Raw genomic sequence first — 21,782 nt, 5'->3', positions numbered from 1 at the left:
AGGATCCTGTAAGCCCAGAGAATTTGCCCACAAATGAGGTTGGTTGCTGCACCTCTGCGTGAGTCCATCTGCCGGTCTTGCTTACTGCTACTCACCCTCCATTGCAAGCGGCTAATACCGTTTCATCTCAGCCTGAGAGGCCATTGAATCATTCATTTCCTCCCAATGCAGGGTCTCAGCAGAATCTGAGGAGGCATGCCCAAACTCAGGCAAGAAGGCAGACAAGGAGTGGCTTGGTTGGAACTCGCAAAGAAAAGGTGACCAGGGAAGAAGAGGAACTGAGTAAAAGGGTGGGTAGGAGAAAAGAGAGAGGCCCTGGCCAAAACTATCTCCCTTTTCAACTGAATGACAAGGACGGCGTTATGCACAGCAGCCTCATTCTGCTAGGCCCAGGAGCAAAAAAGGGCACGGCCCTCCGAGTCGGCCTGGCGGACATAGAAAAGCTGGAAGCAGAAGGCAAAAGAATTTGGAAGGTCAAGCAGGCAGATGGTCCCAGTCGACTGACTAATCAAGAGGCAGAAAGCCAGGGCCCCAAGTATTTATTTCAGAAACCGGCCCATCCACAGGCTCTACGCTGCCCGCCAACCACAAGAGCCGATACTGTACTCTCCAGACTGCAAACCACTCATGGAAATAAGATGTGTTAAAAAGAGAAAGAGAGATTCATGAGAATTGTAAGACGGGGATCCAGTGGAAATTGTGACTTGTCTCTCTTGGAACCATGCCACGTGGTGCTTCTGAAGCCCCCTTTTGTTTCCAAAGTGACTCATCACGCATTGTGGAGGGGTGGGCAGCTGCTACGCGCAAAGTAAAAGGGACCACCCTCCACCCCTCTGCAGTAGCCAGAACTCGTTGCCATGGAATCCCACTGTCTATGAAGCAGGGCTGCTGGCCAACCTCCTCTCAATGCACAACCCAATGGGCCAGATCTCCGTGCGAGTGGGCACGCATTCCCAGCAGCTGCATTCTAGGGCCCCGATTTGCCATGTGCGATTATCCCATTAATAACTCCAACAATTTTCTCTTGACTCTTTGTGTGCACTTTGGGGGCCTCGAGCAAGCTATAGGGCCCCTGCCTTGGCCTAGTTCTTTGGCTGCTGAGACCAAGGAGAACAAGACAGATGGGAGGAAAGGGGATTTTTGTTTTTATTTTCACCTAGCCTGGAGAGGAATCCTACATTATATAGGCATGCCTTGATAATGAAAACCATCAACACTATAAAGTCTAAGCAAGTTTGTAAACCGCGTCAAAGAAAGCGGAGGGGAAGGAAACCTGGATTTGGATCCCTGAAAGTGCAACTCAAAATAACTCCTCTGGCAGTACACGTTGCTATCCTGGCTTTCCTGGCCCCCTTGGGTCCAGCCCTCCCTTCCCCGAATCCATCAACACTCACCCACTGATGATCTCCTTGTTCTCAGCGCGGATGAAGTGCTCTTTTTCTGGGGTCAAGATGCAGAGAGAGAACTTCTGCCCCGTTCGACTCTCCCCGTCCACAACATCCATGCACTGGTTCATGTTGATGGTGCCCTGCGGCAGGGTGGTGGGCTGGAAAGAAAAGGGGGAAATAGAAGGTTTGAGATGAGGGGCACAGAACTGATTTTCTTTGCAGGGTTTCCTACAGAGTAGAGGACAGACTTCTACAAAGACAGATGCTGAATATAGCCCATTTGCCAGCAACCTGAAAAACCCATCCACCCATCTGGGTGTCTTCTTATCAGGGGGGGGTCATTAGCTGAACAAACTGACTTGGGACACTAAACTTTGTCCCCCACGTCAGAAGTAACGCACATCAAAATGACCCTTCATTCTGCACCAAGAGGAAAAAAATCACTTCTGCAATCAGCACACATGAGATGCAGATTCAAATTTGCATACAAATTCTGTATTAATGCAAATCTGCTTTAGCCAGTCACTTAGGAGACTGAGCGGAAGTTTATTCTGTTGCAATACCAAAATGGATTGTTCTGCATTTTAGTCTGGTTTATTTTTGACAGCCCACATGGCATCCACATGGAATGGAGAAAGTAGGATATGTAATCGCTTTCAGCGACTGTGTTGGCCCTCTTTGGGCAGAAAGGTAGGATACAGCGGTTGTCAATAAATAAATAAAGTCAATCGTAGTCAAGAGAGGGAGAAGGAGCAGGGGAGGGTAAAACTTCTGCAATGTGTATATCTTCTAGCCCATTTCCACATCCAGCAGGAGGAGGGACCACACCAACAATATGTGCACATTTACAGATTTTGTCTAAACTGCACAGGGTGATTGAATTCAATTTTTCATGGCACAGATTTAACTCAGTTTACAGTTGTGTATTTTTGTGTATGTGTTTAGTGCATATAACCAACATTGTACTGAAAACATACACACCCAAACACAGACTTCTCTCCAACTTTAAAACAAACAAACAAACAAAAACCCTAGAGACCAATGGGCCAGTAGGTATTGTTCTTGAGTGAGAAGCCTCTGAAAAAGGAGAATTCAGACAGGTTCCACGATCAATAAGAACAAGAAAAAAATAATCAGGAAAAAGAAAATACGCACACATGCCCTAAAACAGAACCACAAAAGAGGCATTAACAGTAGCCAGAAGGGACCAGATCCGCCCGGAAAAGCCCTTCCCTCTCATCTAATTAGTGTGCAACTTCCTCCAACGCGAGGAACTGCTGTTGGAAGCATTTGCAGAGAAAATGCCTCCCACACGGTGAATTAATTCACTGCCCCCCCCACCACACACCAGCCCAAATGATTTAACTGTTTGCTGATTGGTTCAAACAAAAGCCTCACTTTCTCGGGTTAAGGTGCATAATATTGGGACATGAAACTGCCTGATTGAAGCCAGTGCCTAAACTACAATCAGGGTACTTTTAATGTGGGCATATAGGGATATATGTATGTGGGGGGTGGAATCCATCCATGCACAAGAGGTGGAGCTTTTGACACTCGAAGAGCAAGTAGTCAAGTCTGATGGAAAACTGGGCAGAACTAAGAACATGCTCTCAGATTTTGGGATTAACCCAAGACCCATCTACAGGTCATGGAAGCAGAACTTCCCAGGGATGCCCAAATATTTCTTTCAATATGGCAAGAGTAAGACAGTATTATGTAGTGGTTAGAGCATTCGACTGTCATCTGGGAGACCTGGGTTCACCCACTTGGCCAGCAAAGCTTCATTGGTGGCCTTGGGCCAGTCTCACTCTTCCAGCCCAACCTACCCCACAGGGATAAAATGTGGTGGGGGGAAGAACTGAATAAGCTACTTCAAGATCCCATCAGAGGGAAAGACGTGGTACAAATGAAGTAAATAAATTAATCCAAAGCATCCCCCTCACTTCCCCCCATATGTATTTCAGACTGCTTTCAGCAAAAAAAAGAAAAGAAATATGAAATTTACCCATAAGTTTCTCTGACTATTTTAGGACGCAATAGGAACGATCTTGCAAAAAATTATAATTTCTCATGCAGTAGGTAGATATAACAAATAAAAACTGACTCTCTGTAACAGATGAGGTGAGTTACCCTTAGGAAACTGGACACCTGACGCTATCCTACTATCCAGAAGTCAGTTGCAGTTTCAGAACATGTGCAGCGAGTACAATTTGCCACCCAGCCACCAAATCACACCCCTGCTTGTGTCCTAACAACACAGAACTTGTTAAGAATATTCTGAGAGAACTGCTAGCAATCGGTGAGCAATATCGCCCCAGTGAGTACACTACCAAAAGAGGAGGGTGCACTGCTGCCTCTCTGCATGTCATATCAATGCCTTCCATTCCGCTTCAGCTCTGCACTGCATCTGATCAGATCATTTCATCACTTTCCAAAACAGAGATGCAGCAAAACTATCTATAAGGCTCCCTGCTGTGTCTCAGAGTGAGTTGCTGCTATAAATGCACCTCCTTTCTATCAGGAGGCATGCACAGAACAGTGACTCATGCAGAGACAGTGGGGGAGTAGACGGCTCCTAGTTTCTTATATGTTTCAAGATATGTGTTTGATTTTTACTGCAGAAAAAATTACAGCAGGATGGTGCAGCCGAGGTGCTCCAGAGAACATGGAGTTAAAAGTGCCGTGGGAGGGATCTGGGCTAAGAAGATACTTCTTCAGAATTTCCCTTGGGCACATCCAATCTGTATAAATACACATAAACGCCCCCACGGCCTGCCTGGTCTTGCCAAGGCAAAAATAAAAGGGGGAAAACTCAACACTTTTTGGTCCATGAGCATCTCTTTTTCATCCGGAAGTCTCCTTACCCACCACGCAAGACAGGCTGCGCTGTACTTTCCATTTCAATAAATCATTGTTAACATTTCTAAGCTGGAAAAGATGCAAAATATCTTTATGGAGGAGCCAGACACAAAGGAGCCAGACGGTGACAAAGATGTTGATCTCCTCCCCCAATTATCTAGAATTCGTTTGAAAGCTAGGGGTTAAAAACGAGAGACAGAGCATGCACAGGTCAGATCTTCCCTCCACCATGACCTCTGACCACCCATCCAGCTCAGACCCACCACCTGCAGCTCAGAGACATTAACACAAGCCTGCCTTACAGGGCTGTTGTGAAGAACTTTCTGCACGTTTCTGAATGCTCTAAAATGCTAAACAAGTTCTAAATAACTACCATTAGCAAAAACTGTTACAAGATGAGGCAGTACAGCAAATAAATTGCCCTTCCCTTTTTAGTACCTAATCCAGGCTTGTAAACAAAGAGTCACTCACCCGTTCATCTATAGCAAATATGTATCACCTCCAGGTGACCAGTTTTAAAAGCTTTTGCCAACTGGGCTTCTTCTCTGCCTTTCAGGCAAATGGGAGGCCACCAATGCCTAACAGAGAAAGGCACAGGCAAGCTAGACCATAAACCTTGTTGCGGACTAGCAACTTGAGGACTCATTTGCCCACAGATATTTTTTTTACCACCATCACCCAAATCCTAAAGTTGCCCTTGGAAAAAACTGCCAAGTATGCCAATTAGCGCTCACTCCAAATGGCACGTGGGCCCGTTTCCCATGGGACATGGGTTAACACCCACCAATTAGTTTCTGCGTGTCTTGTGTTCGCCAGGAACAGCTCCAAACGGTGCGCCTCTGCCAACCCCTCCTCGCCCGAATGCCGAAGGGGAAAGGAAAGTGGGGAATGCAAAGAGGCAAGATGTCATCTTGGTATCTCCTAAACTGAGGCAAAAGATTGCACCAAGGGAGACAGCTATAATTACTTTGCAAGCCAATGGCATTTGGTATAAAGAAAGGAAGGGGGCTACGGGTGTGCCTTCCACTGCTGTTCCCAAAGCAAGCAGATTGCAAAGTGCTTGCCAATTAACAACAACCAGTAGCAGCAGGAAGGTCACACCAATTCAGCCCCCTCAAACTGAGCCAAAAGGGCAAAAAAAGAGAGAGCAGAATTTGGAAAATCCTGCCTCCGGAGATAAGAAGTGAAAACTGAAAAATAAAAATTTGGAACGTATGTATCTGCAATTTGCCTTATCCACACTCAAAGTAATGGATAAAATAAAAATAAAACACAGCCAACAGGCGTGGTTCTCATGTAGCAGTCCCAGCTTAGAGCCTGAGCCCAGAGTCAAATTGTACCCCAGCCATAAACACACTGGATAGCCTTCACCCAACCCATCTGCAACATAATGAATTGCTGCACAGGACTGTGATATGGATTTCAGGTTTAACACACAGGGGTTACTTGGATACTTGCAAATGCTATTTAGGTACAGTGACATTCAGGGATCCCCGCTGTGGGGCCCAGGGGCACCTGCCAACATATTTCCTGGCACTTGATTCCTCCTACCCCAAATCAATCAGTTGATCATGCCTTTCTCCCACCTAAGTGAAGCACGAAGTGCTCCAGAAGACTTCAGGAGGCATGTGAGTCTGCACAGAGCACACACTGAAAAACAGCCACTTCCTCTATTACAGGATGATGTTGGGTTTGGCATCTCCCAATGTTCTGAGATATGCCCCAGTCTCCCAAGCAGCCATTCTGCAGTTGCCTGGCCCTAGGGTTTGCCAGCCAAGTGCCAGCACCCAGAATCCAAGTGGAAAACCACATCCAAGGGACTTTATAAGAACATAATGACATCAGTAAGTTGGAAATATAAATATACTCTATTTTTTATAATATTTTCTGTGATTTCAAGTGACTAAGTGCTTATAATAACAATAAATACAAAAATTTTACAATGCATACAAAATACAATTTCTTAGCAATATTCACTAGCAAATGCAAGGATATACTGTAACGTTTAAAAGGCAAACGGCCAAAATACAAACTTCCTGTCAATATCCCATCTTCTGGAAAAGTTCTTTTTTTAATAGATGCAAAAATGCCGGAGCAGACAAAAAGGAAACCCCGGTCACTGGCAGTAAGTGTGCATGATGTTATTCTCAAACAGTAATAGAATTAATCTTGTTTTCTTTTTCTCTTTTCTTACGCAGTTGGAGAAAAATAGATGGAAAACACCAAGGAACCAAAGACCTGACAAGGTACCGGTTATCAAAAACGCTTGTTTCCGAAATATTGCTTCCTCAGGGGTCCACAGACCTTGCCACCATGCATCTGCAATAAAATATACTTTTCTAATAAAGAATTATTCTACAATGTCTCTTTTCTTATTTCTGTTTCAAATTCAATGACTCACTAAGGCTGACGCGTGGTTATTTTCTAGTGGCAGCCAGGCACACCCTCTCTTTGGCCATGCGTAACAAGTTAACAACAAAGCAATTTTTAAAAGGACATCTTAAAGGCGCAATACCCCATACTATATACAGTTAACATACATTAAAGATACAGTTGTAATTTACAGGAAGCAGGATAAATTAAGCTCATAATTCAAAGCTCATAACTCCGGTACTGCGCCAGCTGCATCGGTTACCGGTGGAGAACCAGATCAGATTCAAGGGTTTGGTACTAACTTATAAAGCCCTATGCGGACTGGGACCGGCATATCTATGGGACCGCCTCTCCCCGTATGAGACCTGGAGGATGCTTTGATCCAGTGATAAACAGCTGTTACTGGCCCCTGGCCCCAGGGAGGCCCGTTTAGCGTCAACCAGAGCCAGGGCCTTTTCGGTCCTGGCTCCAACCTGGTGGAACACTCTGTCTAAAGAGATCAGGGCTCAGCCGGATTTGCTATCCTTCCGTCGGGCCTGTAAGACAGAGCTGTTCCACCAGGCATATGGCTGCTGCCTCCCTGCCGGCCACCTAGAGGTAACTGTGCCCCTACAAAGGGTATCTATCACCTAGCCTTTGCCATATATTTCTGGAGGTGGTTGGGTGGCGGTTCCTGGAGAAATCTGCTGCTATACATCTTCTTAAAATCTGTTGCTGTATTGTTTGTTGTGTTTTTAAAAAATATTTAAGGAGTTTTATTGGTTTTAAAGGTATTTGTATTTTATATTAGTGTATTAATTGTAATCTGTCCTGAGCTTGCTGATGCGGAGATGGCGGAATATAAATAGACTAAAATAAATAAATAAATCAAAAGGCTTCAAGCTGTTTAAGTAATGAATCCATTGAGCCTCCCACTGCAGTAGAATTTGGGAGATTCTCGGGGGGGGGGACCCTTAGAAGCCACATATAGGACCGTATATTTAAATTCATCCTCTTTACATTGACAACTGGAAAAATGATCTACTAAAGGGACATCAGCCACTCTATTTCTGATCCTCGAAATATGTTCCATGGGCCAGTCCCATATTCTCAGCCTAACTTACCTCATAGGGTTACTGTGAGGATTAAAATGGAGAACAGGGCGATGTAAGCTGATTTGGGTATAAAAAGAAGTAAAATACATTTAAAATAAAATAAGTTAACATGTAGCTCAGCTTGAGGGGGGTGAATAATAACACTGCTGTGAGTGGGGCACTAACATGTCTATAAAAGTGGTACATAAGTGCTGTTGTTGTTTGTTGTGTTGTTTGTTTGTTGTTGTTGGTGGTGGTGGTTGTGGAGGATTAAAGTGGCAAATGCCAGTTATATCAAACCACTTGGTGGGGGATTTCCCTCTACATAGTGCCAAGACAGGTACGTATTGCTAAGAAAGGTACAACCGTCTCCTCTGGAACTGTCCCAGAAAATGACCTCCATGACTCCACTGGCCAGAGAGTGCTGCCAGTTTCTCCAGCAACAGATTTCATTACCTTTTCATGTATCATCTAACAGGGTTAGGATCCTAGAGTTATTAATGAGAAGAGAACCAGCAGGTGACCTTTTAGCCGACTTCAGCGGAAGGGGATAATGGACTGGAGGCAGCCTGCCATCGGAAAAGGGAAATCACATCTCTCACAGGCCAGAGATGACAAAATGGCAGCCTATGGACCAAGTTAGGCACCTGACGATCTGGTTGCAGACTGTCTGGCCAGGCTTGAGTCAAGGAGTATGTTTTCACTTGCTCTTTTCACTTGTGAGGGAAATAAAGGACACATCTGCAGGCCAATTCAGACAAAATGGGCATGGAGCTGGGGTCACTTGTGGTGTGTGTGTGTTGGGGGGGGTAGTTGTGAATTTCCCGCATTGTGCAGGGGGTTGGACTAGATGACCCTGGAGGTCCTTTCCAACTCTATGATGCTATGAAAATGCTCAGAGGAGAACTGAGCTGTACCAATTATAGTATACGTGCAGCCCCCATCGGGGCAAACAGCACCTCCCTGAGCTGTCCTCACTAAGCCCCTTTTCGCCATATGCCAGGCCCCCAGCCCGAACTGGCCACCTGCACACCTGGAAACCTTTGAGCTTTCAAAAGATGTATGCAACCCAACCTGGGAACATACTCAAGAAAAACTGAATGGGTCATAAGTGCCCTCGGATTATGACTGGTCCAGAGAGGGGGATGTCCAGCACTCAGTCCCCCTCCAAGCCTATTATCCTTCCATACATCAGCAAAACTAGATAAAATTCTGTGTGTGCGTGTGTGCGCGCGCGCGCGCATGAGAGAGAGAGAGAGAGAAACTGTAGAACTCAGGAAATAGATGGAGACAGGAGGGGCTGTGGTCAATGGTATAGTTTTTGTGTTGCTGTCAGAAGAGCCCAAGTTCAAGTCCTGCTATTTCCAGGTAAACATGTGCTGGGAAAAAACTTTCCCTGTCCAAAGACTCTAGAAAGCTGCTGCCAGCTAGAGTCCCACCAAGTACTGGAAGAGAAGTGACCTTTAATCTGACTTCATATGGCGAATGAGAAGTGGCAGCGAGGGGGGGGGGAATATCTGAAACATAACCAGTACAGTATTTTTTGCTTGAGGAAAGGAGATGGTGACAAGTTTCTCTTTCTAGCATTTCACGAACTGGGATGGCGAGTTCAGCCAGGGGACATTTTAAAAGAAGCGTAAGAGTTTACTCAAGGCAGACAGCAAGTCTAAACAGCTGAATCGGGCCAGCTCAGAGCATAGAGGTAGCGGGAGAGGTAGGCTGTGCTCCCGAGCCAGGATTTCTCACTGTTAACTCTATCAGAGAAAGACTGAACTCTTCTTGCACTTGAAACTCAGCGCCCTTGAATAAGCTAGCCACCACCTCATTATCAAATCTGGAGAGACAATGTATTGGATTTTTTTCTCTCAGATAAAGCTGAGTACTATGACCTTGAAAGCACCACTTGCTTCTGCTACCCTAAACTTCAGCCCCTGTCCCCCCAAAACTTATTTTACAGGCACCCTTCCTTGTACATCCAAGGAAAGAGTTGCAACGGGCAGCCTCCTCTGCAGAGAAGACATTCTGATGCATTGCTGTGCTGTGAGCGATTAAATGATCCCAAAGACATTCAGTGAGGAGATGAAGGAAACTTACTCATTCCCCTCCCATGATCAAGAGACTGACTCGAAAAGAGACAAGCCTTGAGAAGTATGCAGAGGCACAACGGGCAGCCTCCCTGGAGGCATCTCTGCATTGGAGGAGGTTGAACGTTCCTGTCATACTTAACAGAGAGGCCCATCAGAGTCAATTGATTCAAAGGAGGAAAGGCTGGAGCAACAAATCGTGACAAGGTACAACTGTAACGAGTCAGTTCCCGTGTCTAAAACCAAGTTTCAACTTGCCAAGAGAAAGATGGATCTCTCTCCGGGGAAGCCGAAAGCAGTTAGTCTTTAGACCTGTCAAACAGATCAGTTCTTTGAACCAGCTGTTTATCAGTACATTTATTTATATAGGGTTCAATATTGCTTTGCAACTCCTCATCAAACACACAGACACTAATCTAGAGTTTATTTCACTTTATTGAAAATATACCCTAGTTTTTTAATGAAGCAAGTAATCAAAATATAAATGGCTATTAATATGAATCCTATAACAATAGAACATAGAAAGGCAATAAGAAATAAGTTCACTAACATTTCTCAATAAATCCTAAGTTTACATTGCTCAAAGTTTCCATGAAATACATAGGTAGAAATAGTTTCTCACCTAGATTCTCCCAAGAGATTTCTTCCATCAGTACCCTGCTTATTTTTTCTGTGTTTGCAATTATATACCTAATCATATGCAAATATTTAGGGTCTATTCACATGATAGCACAAACAAATATTGATTGGTTTGACACTTCACTGAATATTCATAATTTCATAGTACAGCCTTCCAATTAGTTAAAAAATTATGTCATAATCTAAACTTCACAACAAAACTACAAATCTCCAACAAGTGTCAGGAAAAGTTAAGTTGGACGATCACCATTGGTTGAATCTCTGATAGAGGAACATCAATCTCGGTAGAGTCCACTATTTTAATTAATTGTCAAAGGATGAAAGCACACCTGTTGAATTACCTTATACATAGAAAAAATACACTGAAAGTTCATGCAAAGTTTAAAAGTTCATCCAGAGTATAGAAGCTAGGCCTAGTATTGTTCAGTATTGATTATTGGCATATGATCTTAATCTATATTAGCATAACAGCATCCTTTGCAGGTACAGACTTTGGGCTCAGGGGGATTTCTCTGAAAAGGTTACTAGTTCGAGCCAATTCCACATCTGTGAATGAGAGGGACTTCCCTTCATCCTCGTAATTCAAAACTACAAGCTCCTCCAAACTTGCATTGTGGTACAGCACAAAAAGAAGGGGACTGTGTATGAACCTCTTTCTTAGAGGAGCCCCCCCCCAACCTATGGAAGCAAAGAAAACTTTTTTTGTGGCTTTTGTGACCTTATACGGGAATTCTCACATAACACATTCGGCTGTAATCTACTTCTTAAGTAGTGCCTTCCCCACCCCAAACTCAAAGCCTGCTCAATTCCTTACCAGAGACAACTGTAATACCACCACCCCATCCCTGCTTTCCCCCCTCACCTACGGCCCTCTCTGCGAAAGCCATACCAAAGCCACTGAGCCACAGCCCTTCTCTATCACTGGAAATTCACCGCGATACCCAAATGGGCCCTTTGAGCTGAGAGGCAGAATGCTTCCAACTGTAAGATGTTGGGGAGTTGACAGCCGAAGGGGGCGGTTATCTGTAGGCCTTACTTGTGCCCTGTGGCATCTGACTGGCCACTGTTAGAAAAAGGATACGGGGCTAGATACACCATGGAATCTCTTTCAGTACCATTTTAAAGTTCACAATGAGGAAACTGAAAATGTTCACAATGTTCTATTCCTTGGCTCAATCATCACCGAAAAGGGAGACTGCAATGAAGAAATCAGAAGACGATTGAGACTTGGAGGAGCAGCTATGAGGGAGCTAGAAAAGATCCTTAAAGATAAAGATGTCTTTCTGGGAACCACAATCAAGATAATCCAAACGATGGTATTCCCCATTACTATGTATGGATCTGAAAGTTGGACGGTGAAGAAAGCTGACAGGAAGAAAACTGATTCATTTGAAATGTGGTGCTAGAGGAGAGTTCTGTGGATCCCATGGACAGCCAAAAAGACAAATAAGTGGGTACTAGATCAAATCAAGCCGGAATTCTCCCTAGAAGCTAAAATGACAAAACTGAAGCTATCGTACTTTGGTCACATCATGAGAAGTCAAGATTCTCTGGAAAAGTCAATAATGCTAGGGAAAGTGGAAGGCAGTAGAAAGAGAGGAAAACCCAAAATGAGATAGCTTGACTCAATAACAGAAGCCATGTCCTCCAATTTGCAGGATCTGAGCAAGTCTGTTAATGTAAGGACGTTCTGGAGGTCTCTCATTCATAGGATTGTCATAGTTTGGAGGTGACTTGATGGCACATAACACACATACAACATGCACAACTCTTGAAATACTCTTCCAATCCCTCTGGGGGTCCTTACACTACACCACTCTGCCTTGCTTCCCCACCACAAACAATAGGGAAGCCAGCCCAGGACACCAGTCCCACAGCACCAAAACCTGTGCTACGGCAAGCAGGAATCTCTGCCAGGCAAACCAGTTGCGCGGCTTCTCCCCTCCCTTCTTCTGAGGCCTTCAACATCTGCAGAGGACCAACGGAAGCTGCTGGTGGGCTAGAAGGTAACTAGGTGGGCTTACCAGATTATTTGCAAGAGTGTGCTTTCAACTACTGCTAGAGATAATGCAGATGTTTATTCTTTTTAATTTTATGCTCTACTTTCAGAGAGGCTTACAAACCTTTAAATACAGAAGAATGGAAACGGCACCCATCACAAATTTAACATAGCAGCACCCATTAAACATAGCTGAAAATATTGGAACTCTTTTGCAGAGCTGACTTGAAGGAATACTTTTGCCTTGCCCATTTCTCCCTTGCTGTTCCTACCCACGCAGAGCAATCTTTCCAAAAAGTTCACAAATATTCATAAACGGGCATCTTGTGTAATGTTCCAAAAAGCGTCAGATGAGCTGTGCCAGCCAGTGGATAAATTCTCCACAGAGAACACTCACACCCTTACTAAGATGAAATGCTTTCTCACTGCACATAAAAACCAAGTGTATCCATGACAATCCTCCCCCCCGCACCCCTCCAAGTATCAGGCAGTGGCTTTTGTTCCTGCTTGCTATGCAACATGCTCCCATCTTGTTGAATGATCCTCAAAGCCAAGCCTCAAAGCAGAAAGGAGGGCAACATGGAAGAGGGTCTTCAGAAAGGCTGCTTAATTTCACAAAGTGGCTTAGGGTCTAAAACTGAAACCCCTGGAGGCCAAAGTCGCTCATTTCGCTGGACGCAATAGAGCCAGCAGGCAGATCAAGCGGGGCAGAGAAAACACTGCTTGCTGTTCACGCAGGTGCTGACGCTAGAAGCTGCAAGAAATGCCACCAAGGAGTGAAGAAGTGAACCAGCGGGCGGAGAGAAAGAATGCAACACACACACACACCCCGGCAAACCTTCATATGCACTCACAAACCCATGCACAGTTGTAAAATTACATTCTGGGTTAAGTCTTTCTGCACAAATGGAGTTCAGCAATCTGCTACGAACTGCAACAGCAGTGGGAACAGTCCATAATAAGCAGATTGGACTGAGAAGCTGGGGGGGTTTAACAGTATTCTGGAACAAAAAGAAGAAATATGAACTAGAGAAGGGATTCAGCTGTAACAGGCTCTCTTGCCTGTGTCTGAACTAAGCTTCCACTAGCCAAAAGAAAGATTCATCTTTCTCTTGGAAAGCTTTCAACAATTAGTTTTCAGACCTGTCAAACAGCTAAGTTCTTTGAACCACCTGTTTATCAGTACATTTATTTTATATAGGGTTCGATATTGCTTTGCAGCTCCTTATCAAGCATACAGACACCTGTCTAGAGTTTATTTCACTTTATTGAAAATACACCCTAGTTTTTAATGAAGCAAGTAATTAAAATATAAATGGTTATGAATATGAATCCTATAAAACAGAACACAGAAAGGCAATAAGAAATAAGTTTGCTAACATTTCCAAATTAATTCTATGTTTAACATGATCAAAGTTTCTATGAAATGCATAGGTAAAGATAATTTCTCACCTAAATTCTCTCAAGAGATTTCTTCCATCAGAGCTCTGACACTCTATCTGAATTTGCATTTTTATAAGTTATCATATGCAAATATCTAAGATCTTTTCACATGATAGCACAAACAAACGATAATTGGTTTGATGCTTCATTGAATATTCATAATATCTATTGTATAACCTTCCAATTAGTAAAAAATGACGTTATACTCAACTTGCAAAACAAAACTATAAATCTCTGAGAAATGTCAGAAAGAGTTAAGAGATCACTATTGGTTGAATCTCTGATAGAGGAACATTAATCTAGAGAGAGTCCACTATTTTAATTGACTATCAAAAGATTAAAGCACACCTGTTAGAATTACCTAACACTGAAAAAAAAAAGCACAGACGGTTCATGCAAAGTTTGAAAGTTCATCTAGAATACAAGTACATGGCCTAGTATTGCTTATTATTGATTACTGTCATGTGCTTTTATCTATATTGGTACAACACAGCTATTGCCATGGGAAATTTTTTTTTTCAAAAGATCTTTGAGCTTTGGCAGATTTCTCAAAACTTCCCTCCCTTCCAGGTTTCTAGCCCTCAAGGAAGAGAAATAGAGAAATTATTAACGACTGTGGACTGATGAAAAAGATGTTCCTGATTCATCAGACTGAATTAAAAAAATATATATTTTTCACAGCAGCAACTGCAATTACAGTAAGTGCTAGCTGAGAAGAGGCATCCTCATTTCACCATTATTCAAGGAGGGAATACTCCAAAATGTGTGGTTATGCCATGCCTTCTAAAAAGAAAGTATTTAATTGGAAACTGGAGCAGAGACATTCAGAGTGTACTGGCATCAGCAAATGACACAGAAGAAAATTTCTGCTTCCGTCCCCAAGCATCAGGGCACAAATGGATGTGCACGTGAGTGGGAAAGCAAGAATCCCATTTTCCAGTGAGATGGTGATCTGAGCCCACTTTTGTTTTAAGCAAGTTTCTAGTCCCTAAGGATGCAGAAAGTTGGAACCATATTGCAATCTCCAAAGCCAGAGAAGTTAGGGTAGGGTGGGGTGGGGTGGGGTGAGAGGAGGCAGGGGACTTCTGTGCTCCTCAGATCTTCACCCTGCAGTTGGTAAGTCACCCTTTCCTATTTGAGCATTCAAAGTGCTTCAACGTACATTGCCTAGGCCCCTTCTGCACTTATGGCTTAAACCACCATTTATGAGCATTTGCTCTGATCCCAGTAGCTTCGGCATTAGACCTGTTCATTTTACACTGTCCAAGGAAGTTTCGATTTGGCATCTGTGCTTCATTTCAGACCCGCTTAGAAGCCTCGGTGCATTTTCAGGCTTTCGAGGCTTTGAATTCATGTCACACTTTTTAAAAAAACTTTGAGCATGCGGAGTAACATTGCAAAGTTGGAACCCATTCCCCCCCACACACACATACACCTTTGCTGACTGGGCTGTCCCCTGCCCGCTGGAGAGGCAATTGATAGCAGAGTTCTGGGGGGAAACATGTACCACTCTCATTTATTTTTTTAAAAAGCCAAGCCAGGAAAGGGTTAAAATGCTGCTGTTTCTTTCCCTCCATGCAGCTTTGATTTGCAAAGGGCTGGGCAAAATGCATTTTTTTTTTTACTTTAAACTGGCAGAAGATGCTGGGAGGCAGGGGAAAGCAGCCATGTGATCCTTACCTGGCTTTTAAAGCCAGGAGAAATTAGACAAGGCTATAACACTTTCCTAGCTTTGGGGAAAAAAATAAGAGTGCCTGTGCATATCCCAAGGGAGGAAGGGGAAAGCAGACATTTAACCCTTTCCTGGCTTTTAAAGCCAGCAGGGAATTAGCAGCGAGCTTAGGCATGGTTCCTGGCTTTGGGGGAAAAAGAATAAAGAGAGTGCATGCATACGTGGGAGGAATGAAGCCAACGGAGAAGCAGCCTTTTGACCCTTACCTCGCTTCATTCATTCATTCATTCATTCATTCATTCATTCATTCATTCATTCATTCATTCATTTGTATTTCGCCCTCCCCGCACCAGCAGGCTCGGGGTGGATTACATTTATAGACATTAAAATTACAAGCACAATTTAAAAAATAATAAATACAATATAAATATTTAAAAACAAACACAAGCAGCACAAACAGTTCATTAATCCATTTCCAACTGTCACTGAAAAATAATTAAAGAAGAAGGAGACTTCTTTTCTGGAGGAGGATGTTCTAATGGGGGCCCCCGTTCTACCCTATTTCGGCTGGCGGGGGCCCTACCCAGCATCAACCAAATGCCTGGCGGAGCAGCTCTGTCTTACAGGCCAGGCAGAATGATAACAAATCTTGCCGGGCCCTGGTCTCATTAGACAGAGCATTCTACCAGGTTGGAGCCAGGACTGAAAAGGCCCTGGCTCTGGTCGACGCTAGGCGGGCATCCTTGGGGCCAGGGATCATTAGTAGCTGTTTATCACTAGACTGAAGCATCCTCTGGGGCACATATGGGGAGAGGCAGTCCTGAAGATATGCAGGTCCCAGTTTGCATAGGGCTTTATAGGTTAATACCAAAACCTTGAATTTGATTCGGTACTCTAACCAATGCAGCTGGCGCAATGCTGGTGTAATATGTGCATTTCTCGGCACTCCGGTGATGACACGCACCGCTGCATTTTGGATCAGCTGCAGCAGCCAGACCAGGTTCAAGGGAAGCCCTGTGTAGAACGTGTTATAGTAGTCTAGCCTATAGGAGACCATTGCCTAAGTCACTGTAATTAAGTCGTGAGTTGAGAGATAAGGGTCAAGTCGCCTGGTCTGCCAAAGATGGGAGAAAGAAAACCGGGCAACTGCAGCTACCTGAGCCTCCATATTCAAGGAGGCATCCAGGATCACTCCCAGGCTCCTGTCTCTTGGGGCTGGTACAAGTACCGCCCTGTCGAGAACAGGAAGCCGGGGTCCCAAATCCACGCACCCACGACTCAAATACAGGATCTCCGTCTTTGTGGGATTTAATTTCAGCCGACTATATTTCAACCATCCAGCCGTGGCCTCAAAGGCATGCTCCAGGACATCCGGGGCTGAGCCAGGCCGCCCGCCCATCAACAGATATAACTGGGTGTCATCAGCGTACTGGTGACACCCAAGACCGAAGCTTCATACCAGCTGGGCAAGGAGGCGCATACAGAGGTTAAACAATAATGGGGAGAATATTGTCCCCTGCGGCACACTGCATACCAGTGGGTGGTGAGCGGACAATTTCTCCCCCAGTGCCACCCTCTGTCCCCAACCGTGGAAAAAAGAGACCAGCCACTGAAAAAATGGTGGACAAGGAGTCCAGAGAGCTGAGGAGGGTGGGAGTGGTTAATTCTGCACAGACCAATCAGCTCCCAGGGAAAAGCAGAGGGGGGAGAAAAGAAGCAGAAGGGGAGTATAGAGTTCACACTGACATGAATTGTGCCAGCCACGAATCGGCAGCAGCTTCAAAATAAACTTGCATTATGTCCACAGGGAGAAAAATCAGGGATGCTGCGGACAAACATTGGTTCTGAGTTCCATGACTACCTTGCAAGTGTGAAAGTCCCGCAAACATGGGAAGCAGAAAAGGTGCTGAAATGCTTTAAAGTCCCAGTGCCGAAAGGAACCTGGTTATACTTGCTACAACCCTATAATGCGGGTCAGAATTATCGTCCTTATATTGCTGACTGAAAAACTGAGTCAGCGTGAATATGGCAGGGATGAGAGTCAGACCAGAGATCCCAATTTGAAGCTCAGGCTCCAAAAAAACCCAAACAAACAAAAAAGCCCACAGTTTGTTTGGCTCAACAATGAGCCCAAGAAATCACTGTGTACTCTTCTCTTCCTTCTGGGCTCAGACACAGGGATTCACGGATTTCCCGAATTCTAACCATTTGTTGATATCTTAATCAGACAAGACAAAACACATATGTTTTCTTTCTTGCTTACCAACCAGGGCTGTAAACTGTGGAAACCCGGTTTCATAAGCAAGATTCAAACCGCAATTAGTCATTGTTTCCCAGGCAGGCACATCCACAAGATGCAAATCAATGTAAGCCCAGAAATCTCCAATGGATATACTTCGAGAGGGTGGGAGACTGTGGAAACTTGACCTGGAACCGAACCAACCACAGTGTAGTGGAGTTACCATCTGGGAGACCCAGGTTCAAATCCTCACAGCCATCCGCGAAGGAGTCAATCACGCCCTCTGCCTCACCTACCTCCCAGAGATGTTGCAAGGATAAAATGGAGGAAAGCAGAATGATGCTAGCCACTTTGGGGCCCCACTGGAGAGAAAAGTGAAGAATGACTGAAATGAATTAATAAATCTGAAGGTAGCCACAGTCTCTCAGCCTACAGCAGCTACTGAAGCAGCAAACACCTACTAGAGGGTCCAACAGCTTCCTCAGAAGCCGCTATAGGAGATCAGAGCCCTTATTAATCCCAACACCCTCTTTATGAGAAATCCAGCATTTCCTGCTTGGCTGGGATCATCAGGCAGGCAAACAGATCAGGATATTTCACAAATCCCCTCCCCAAAAAAACTGGAGCAGAGGTCTTCCTAAACAATGAACACTGAGATGGCTTGTTTCCCACCCTCCCACTCCTCTGCACAAGCCCCCCCTTCCCCCAGCCTATGCTGGCTCCATTCAAAATGACAAGCAACCGTTTGGCCCGGCTTCAGCCGCACGTGGGTTTGGCAGAGCCATGATTCAAAGATGCCACTGGCTGAGAACGGGATTGTGTGGAGAGGAAGGGAGTGTCCAGAGCTTCTAACAAAGGGGATTAGAAGGCTGGTTGCTCCTGAGAAGAAGGGAAGTGTCACACCTTGGGTTGGCAGCCAGGCAGAGGTACACGCCCCAGGCGGTGGTTTTTCACAGGATTAGTACCCACAAGGCCTTCATGAGCAATGTTGACATAGTCCTCATGCAGGAAACACACACACAAAATATGAAGACTGGGGGTGGATTAGGGGGTGAAGAGCAGAGGAATAAGAAAAGCCAGCCCACCCACAACTACAACACGTAGATACTCAAAGCTAAGACTGTTAGACTTATTTACTTCATTAGTGCCCTGCCTTTTCCCCAGTGGGGCCCAAAATCAGTTTACATCACTCTCAGTTTTATTCCTCACAACAACCATGTGTGGCAGGTCAAGTGAAGAGGCGTGACCGGCCCAAGGCCACCCAACAAGCTTCCATGGCAGAGTGGGGATTCGAACCTGGGACATCCCAGATCCTAGTCCAGTGTTCTAACCACTATGCCTCTGAGTAACTTTCAAAATGTGATAGCAGAGAAAGATCCTTCCATTTACCAGCCACCTGACATCCTTTATGGGCCACTATGGTGTAAGGGTTAGAGTGCAGGACTAGGTGGAGAGCCGGGTTCAGACCCCCTGCTCCGCCATGGGAGTTTGCTGGGCAACCATTGGCCAGTCACATACTCTCCACCTAACTTACCTCACAGGGTTGTTGTGGGGAAAGAATGAATGACGTAAGCTGCTTTGGGTCCCCATTCAGGAGAAAGGTAAATAAATAAAATAAATACAAACAGGTAAGTGAGACTGAACCAGGAACCTTCTGAGAACTAAGACAATTCTCTGCCACTGAGCCTGGACCCTTGCACCAGTTCAGGATGGCTTGCTTTGCCTATCAGTGGCTCACAGGTCAGATGGTGGATCCTTTACTGAGAATGGGGTCAGCAACCTCGTACCATTGAGGAGCCAAACTATGTGAGCATCCAGAACAAGAAATGACCAAAGAAGCCACATGAGAAAGCCCATGGGCATAACTTAAACTACACATTACTGATAACTGACATGTTGATTAACAATCCATAAAGTTTCTGCAGTCAGAACACTGGTTATTGCAAGTCTTTTATTAGGAAGTGACACACAAAATTTCATAATAAGTAAAAAAAAACACACCCAAGAAATATGCAGAATTATTTTAGTGTGCTTGTATATATCTGTGCATGGTTTGCACTTCCTGGCAATTGTTCACCTCTCTCCTTTCCTTTTCTGTACAGCATTTCTAAAAAGCCTTTTAGTCCCATCAAAATCTGCGCCTGCCATTTCCTTCGTACAAGGGTTATTCTGGCACTTCACCTTGACTTAAAATTTTCATCTATGTTTTCAAGAGCTGCACTGGATTCCACATTGAGCCATATTTGGTTCTGCAGCTGTCACTCTTCAATCATCAAGTTCTCACAAACAAGTTACAGACAAACAAAAATAATTAAAAAAACAATAAAACCACACAGCATCAAAACCTAATCCTATAAATCAAATCTGTAAGCAGCATGAGAATCACAAAATGCAGGGAAACATCACAGGCTTGCTTGAAGGAGTTAATGGAGACTTAAGTTCTACATCACCGTGCCTCTTGAGAGGGGAGGTGGGGAGGGGGTACCATATTGAAAATATCTGTTCGGGATTGCCACTAGCACAGTACGGGACAAAACAAATGAAACACACACATACCAAGTATTCTCCTGTGGTTTCAAAATTTCCCAAATTTTTAATCTCAAAGAGAAGTATGATATTTTATCCTTGCAACAACTCTATGAAGTAGGCCGAGATTGGCCCAAAGGAAATCCCAAATTTTCCTTGGTACACTATCTGCTATAGTGGTGGTTTTCCAAAGAACCCAAAGATTCTGTGGAAGCTGATGAGTGTGTCCTCAATAAGATGAGAATGGTGGACATGCCAAGACCTTTTCTAGATGATACATTGGGGGTGGTGGTGGTGGATTCATTCTCTTGGACTGGGAGCGTGCATGATGCATGATGCTCTCAATATGGGCAGTCATCATTTTGTCCAAGTAGGAAAATGCATGTATGTTCAAATTTTGGTAAGTGAAAACAGACTGCTACATTTTTCAGGGCAGAGATTTGTAAGTATCAAAGCCTAAATAATGATGGTGATGATAATGGGGAGGAGGAAGAAGAGAAGAATAAGAATTATTTCCCTATTCAGATAAAATGATGAAGTTTATTTAGCCTGCTGCCTCTCAAGAGACCGCCTCCAGCAGCTTATAACGAAGATAACACAACAAATCCATTAAATCACAACCATTAAGAATGCTCCCAATACACGTGAGTTTGATCTCCCCAAATGTAACGTCTGAAAAGGTATAACCTTGTAACAGTTGAACTTGCAGCCAAGCATGGTGGGCATAATCAAGAGCAGAATCCTAGAATGCATGATGCGATGCTGACCCCACTTGAACAGTAGTGCATGCATTGAGTATGTCCCCAAATCCTCCATAACGCTCGGGGTTCATCAGCAGGAAGCCAATACAGGAAAGAGACTTGAATCACAGAACGTTTAAAAGCCATTTCCCCAAGTCACACCAGCCCTTGATCCAGCCCACAAGTCACCACCACGGCAAGTAAGAAAGTAACTCCATACTGGCCATGGTGAGAAGGACACCAAACAAGACCTGGGTGCAAAGGACATGGCAGAGACAGAGACAGCTGGCAGCAGAAAAGGATTCTTTAAGCTTTAACCCAGTCCGTTGAAAATAGCATTCGTTTAAAAATATTTAAAATGTGGCATCCATTCAACACCTGCTTTGGACTTAATGACTGGCAGCCCTTCTCTACCAGGGGGTGGAAGAACTGGGGTATTAGTCATCGCATCTCGGCCCCTGATCGCTGCAAAACAACCCCTCCCCCACTACTTTGTGCAAGAAATTACAATGGAATTAATAAAAGAGCGCAGGCATCAAGGGCTTGCATAAAAGGTTTCTGCTGTCACACAAAACGCAAAGATTTAAAATTTCCTTCCTATCTGCACAAGAAGAACTGTAGGAAATCTTGGGGTGGGGTAGGGCATCAGTTGGCTTCTCCATTCAGATGTAACATGGCGGACACTAAAAGTCACCCATGCAGTATTTCCTAGAGAGCCCCACAGTTTGGAGAGACCGTGTTCGATTC

The 21,782-nt window shown here is 44.5% G+C and overlaps 1 protein-coding gene across 3 annotated transcripts in view; it reads right to left on the bottom strand.

Moving 5' to 3' along the window:
- MPRIP (myosin phosphatase Rho interacting protein) overlaps positions 1-21,782 on the bottom strand; it is a 142,795-nt gene that overhangs the window by 61,289 nt on the left and 59,724 nt on the right. For all 3 annotated transcript variants that reach the window (XM_054995564.1, XM_054995563.1, XM_054995561.1), the window contains exon 4: positions 1,395-1,546. In XM_054995564.1, the coding sequence (XP_054851539.1) occupies positions 1,395-1,546 (152 nt within the window). The remainder of the gene's footprint in view (positions 1-1,394; positions 1,547-21,782) is intronic.

This window comes from Eublepharis macularius, chromosome 12, assembly GCF_028583425.1.
Source record: "Eublepharis macularius isolate TG4126 chromosome 12, MPM_Emac_v1.0, whole genome shotgun sequence".
Lineage (NCBI taxonomy): Eukaryota > Metazoa > Chordata > Lepidosauria > Squamata > Eublepharidae > Eublepharis > Eublepharis macularius.
Note: the sequence above shows the minus strand (reverse complement) of the source record. Positions and strands in the feature narration are given on the sequence as shown.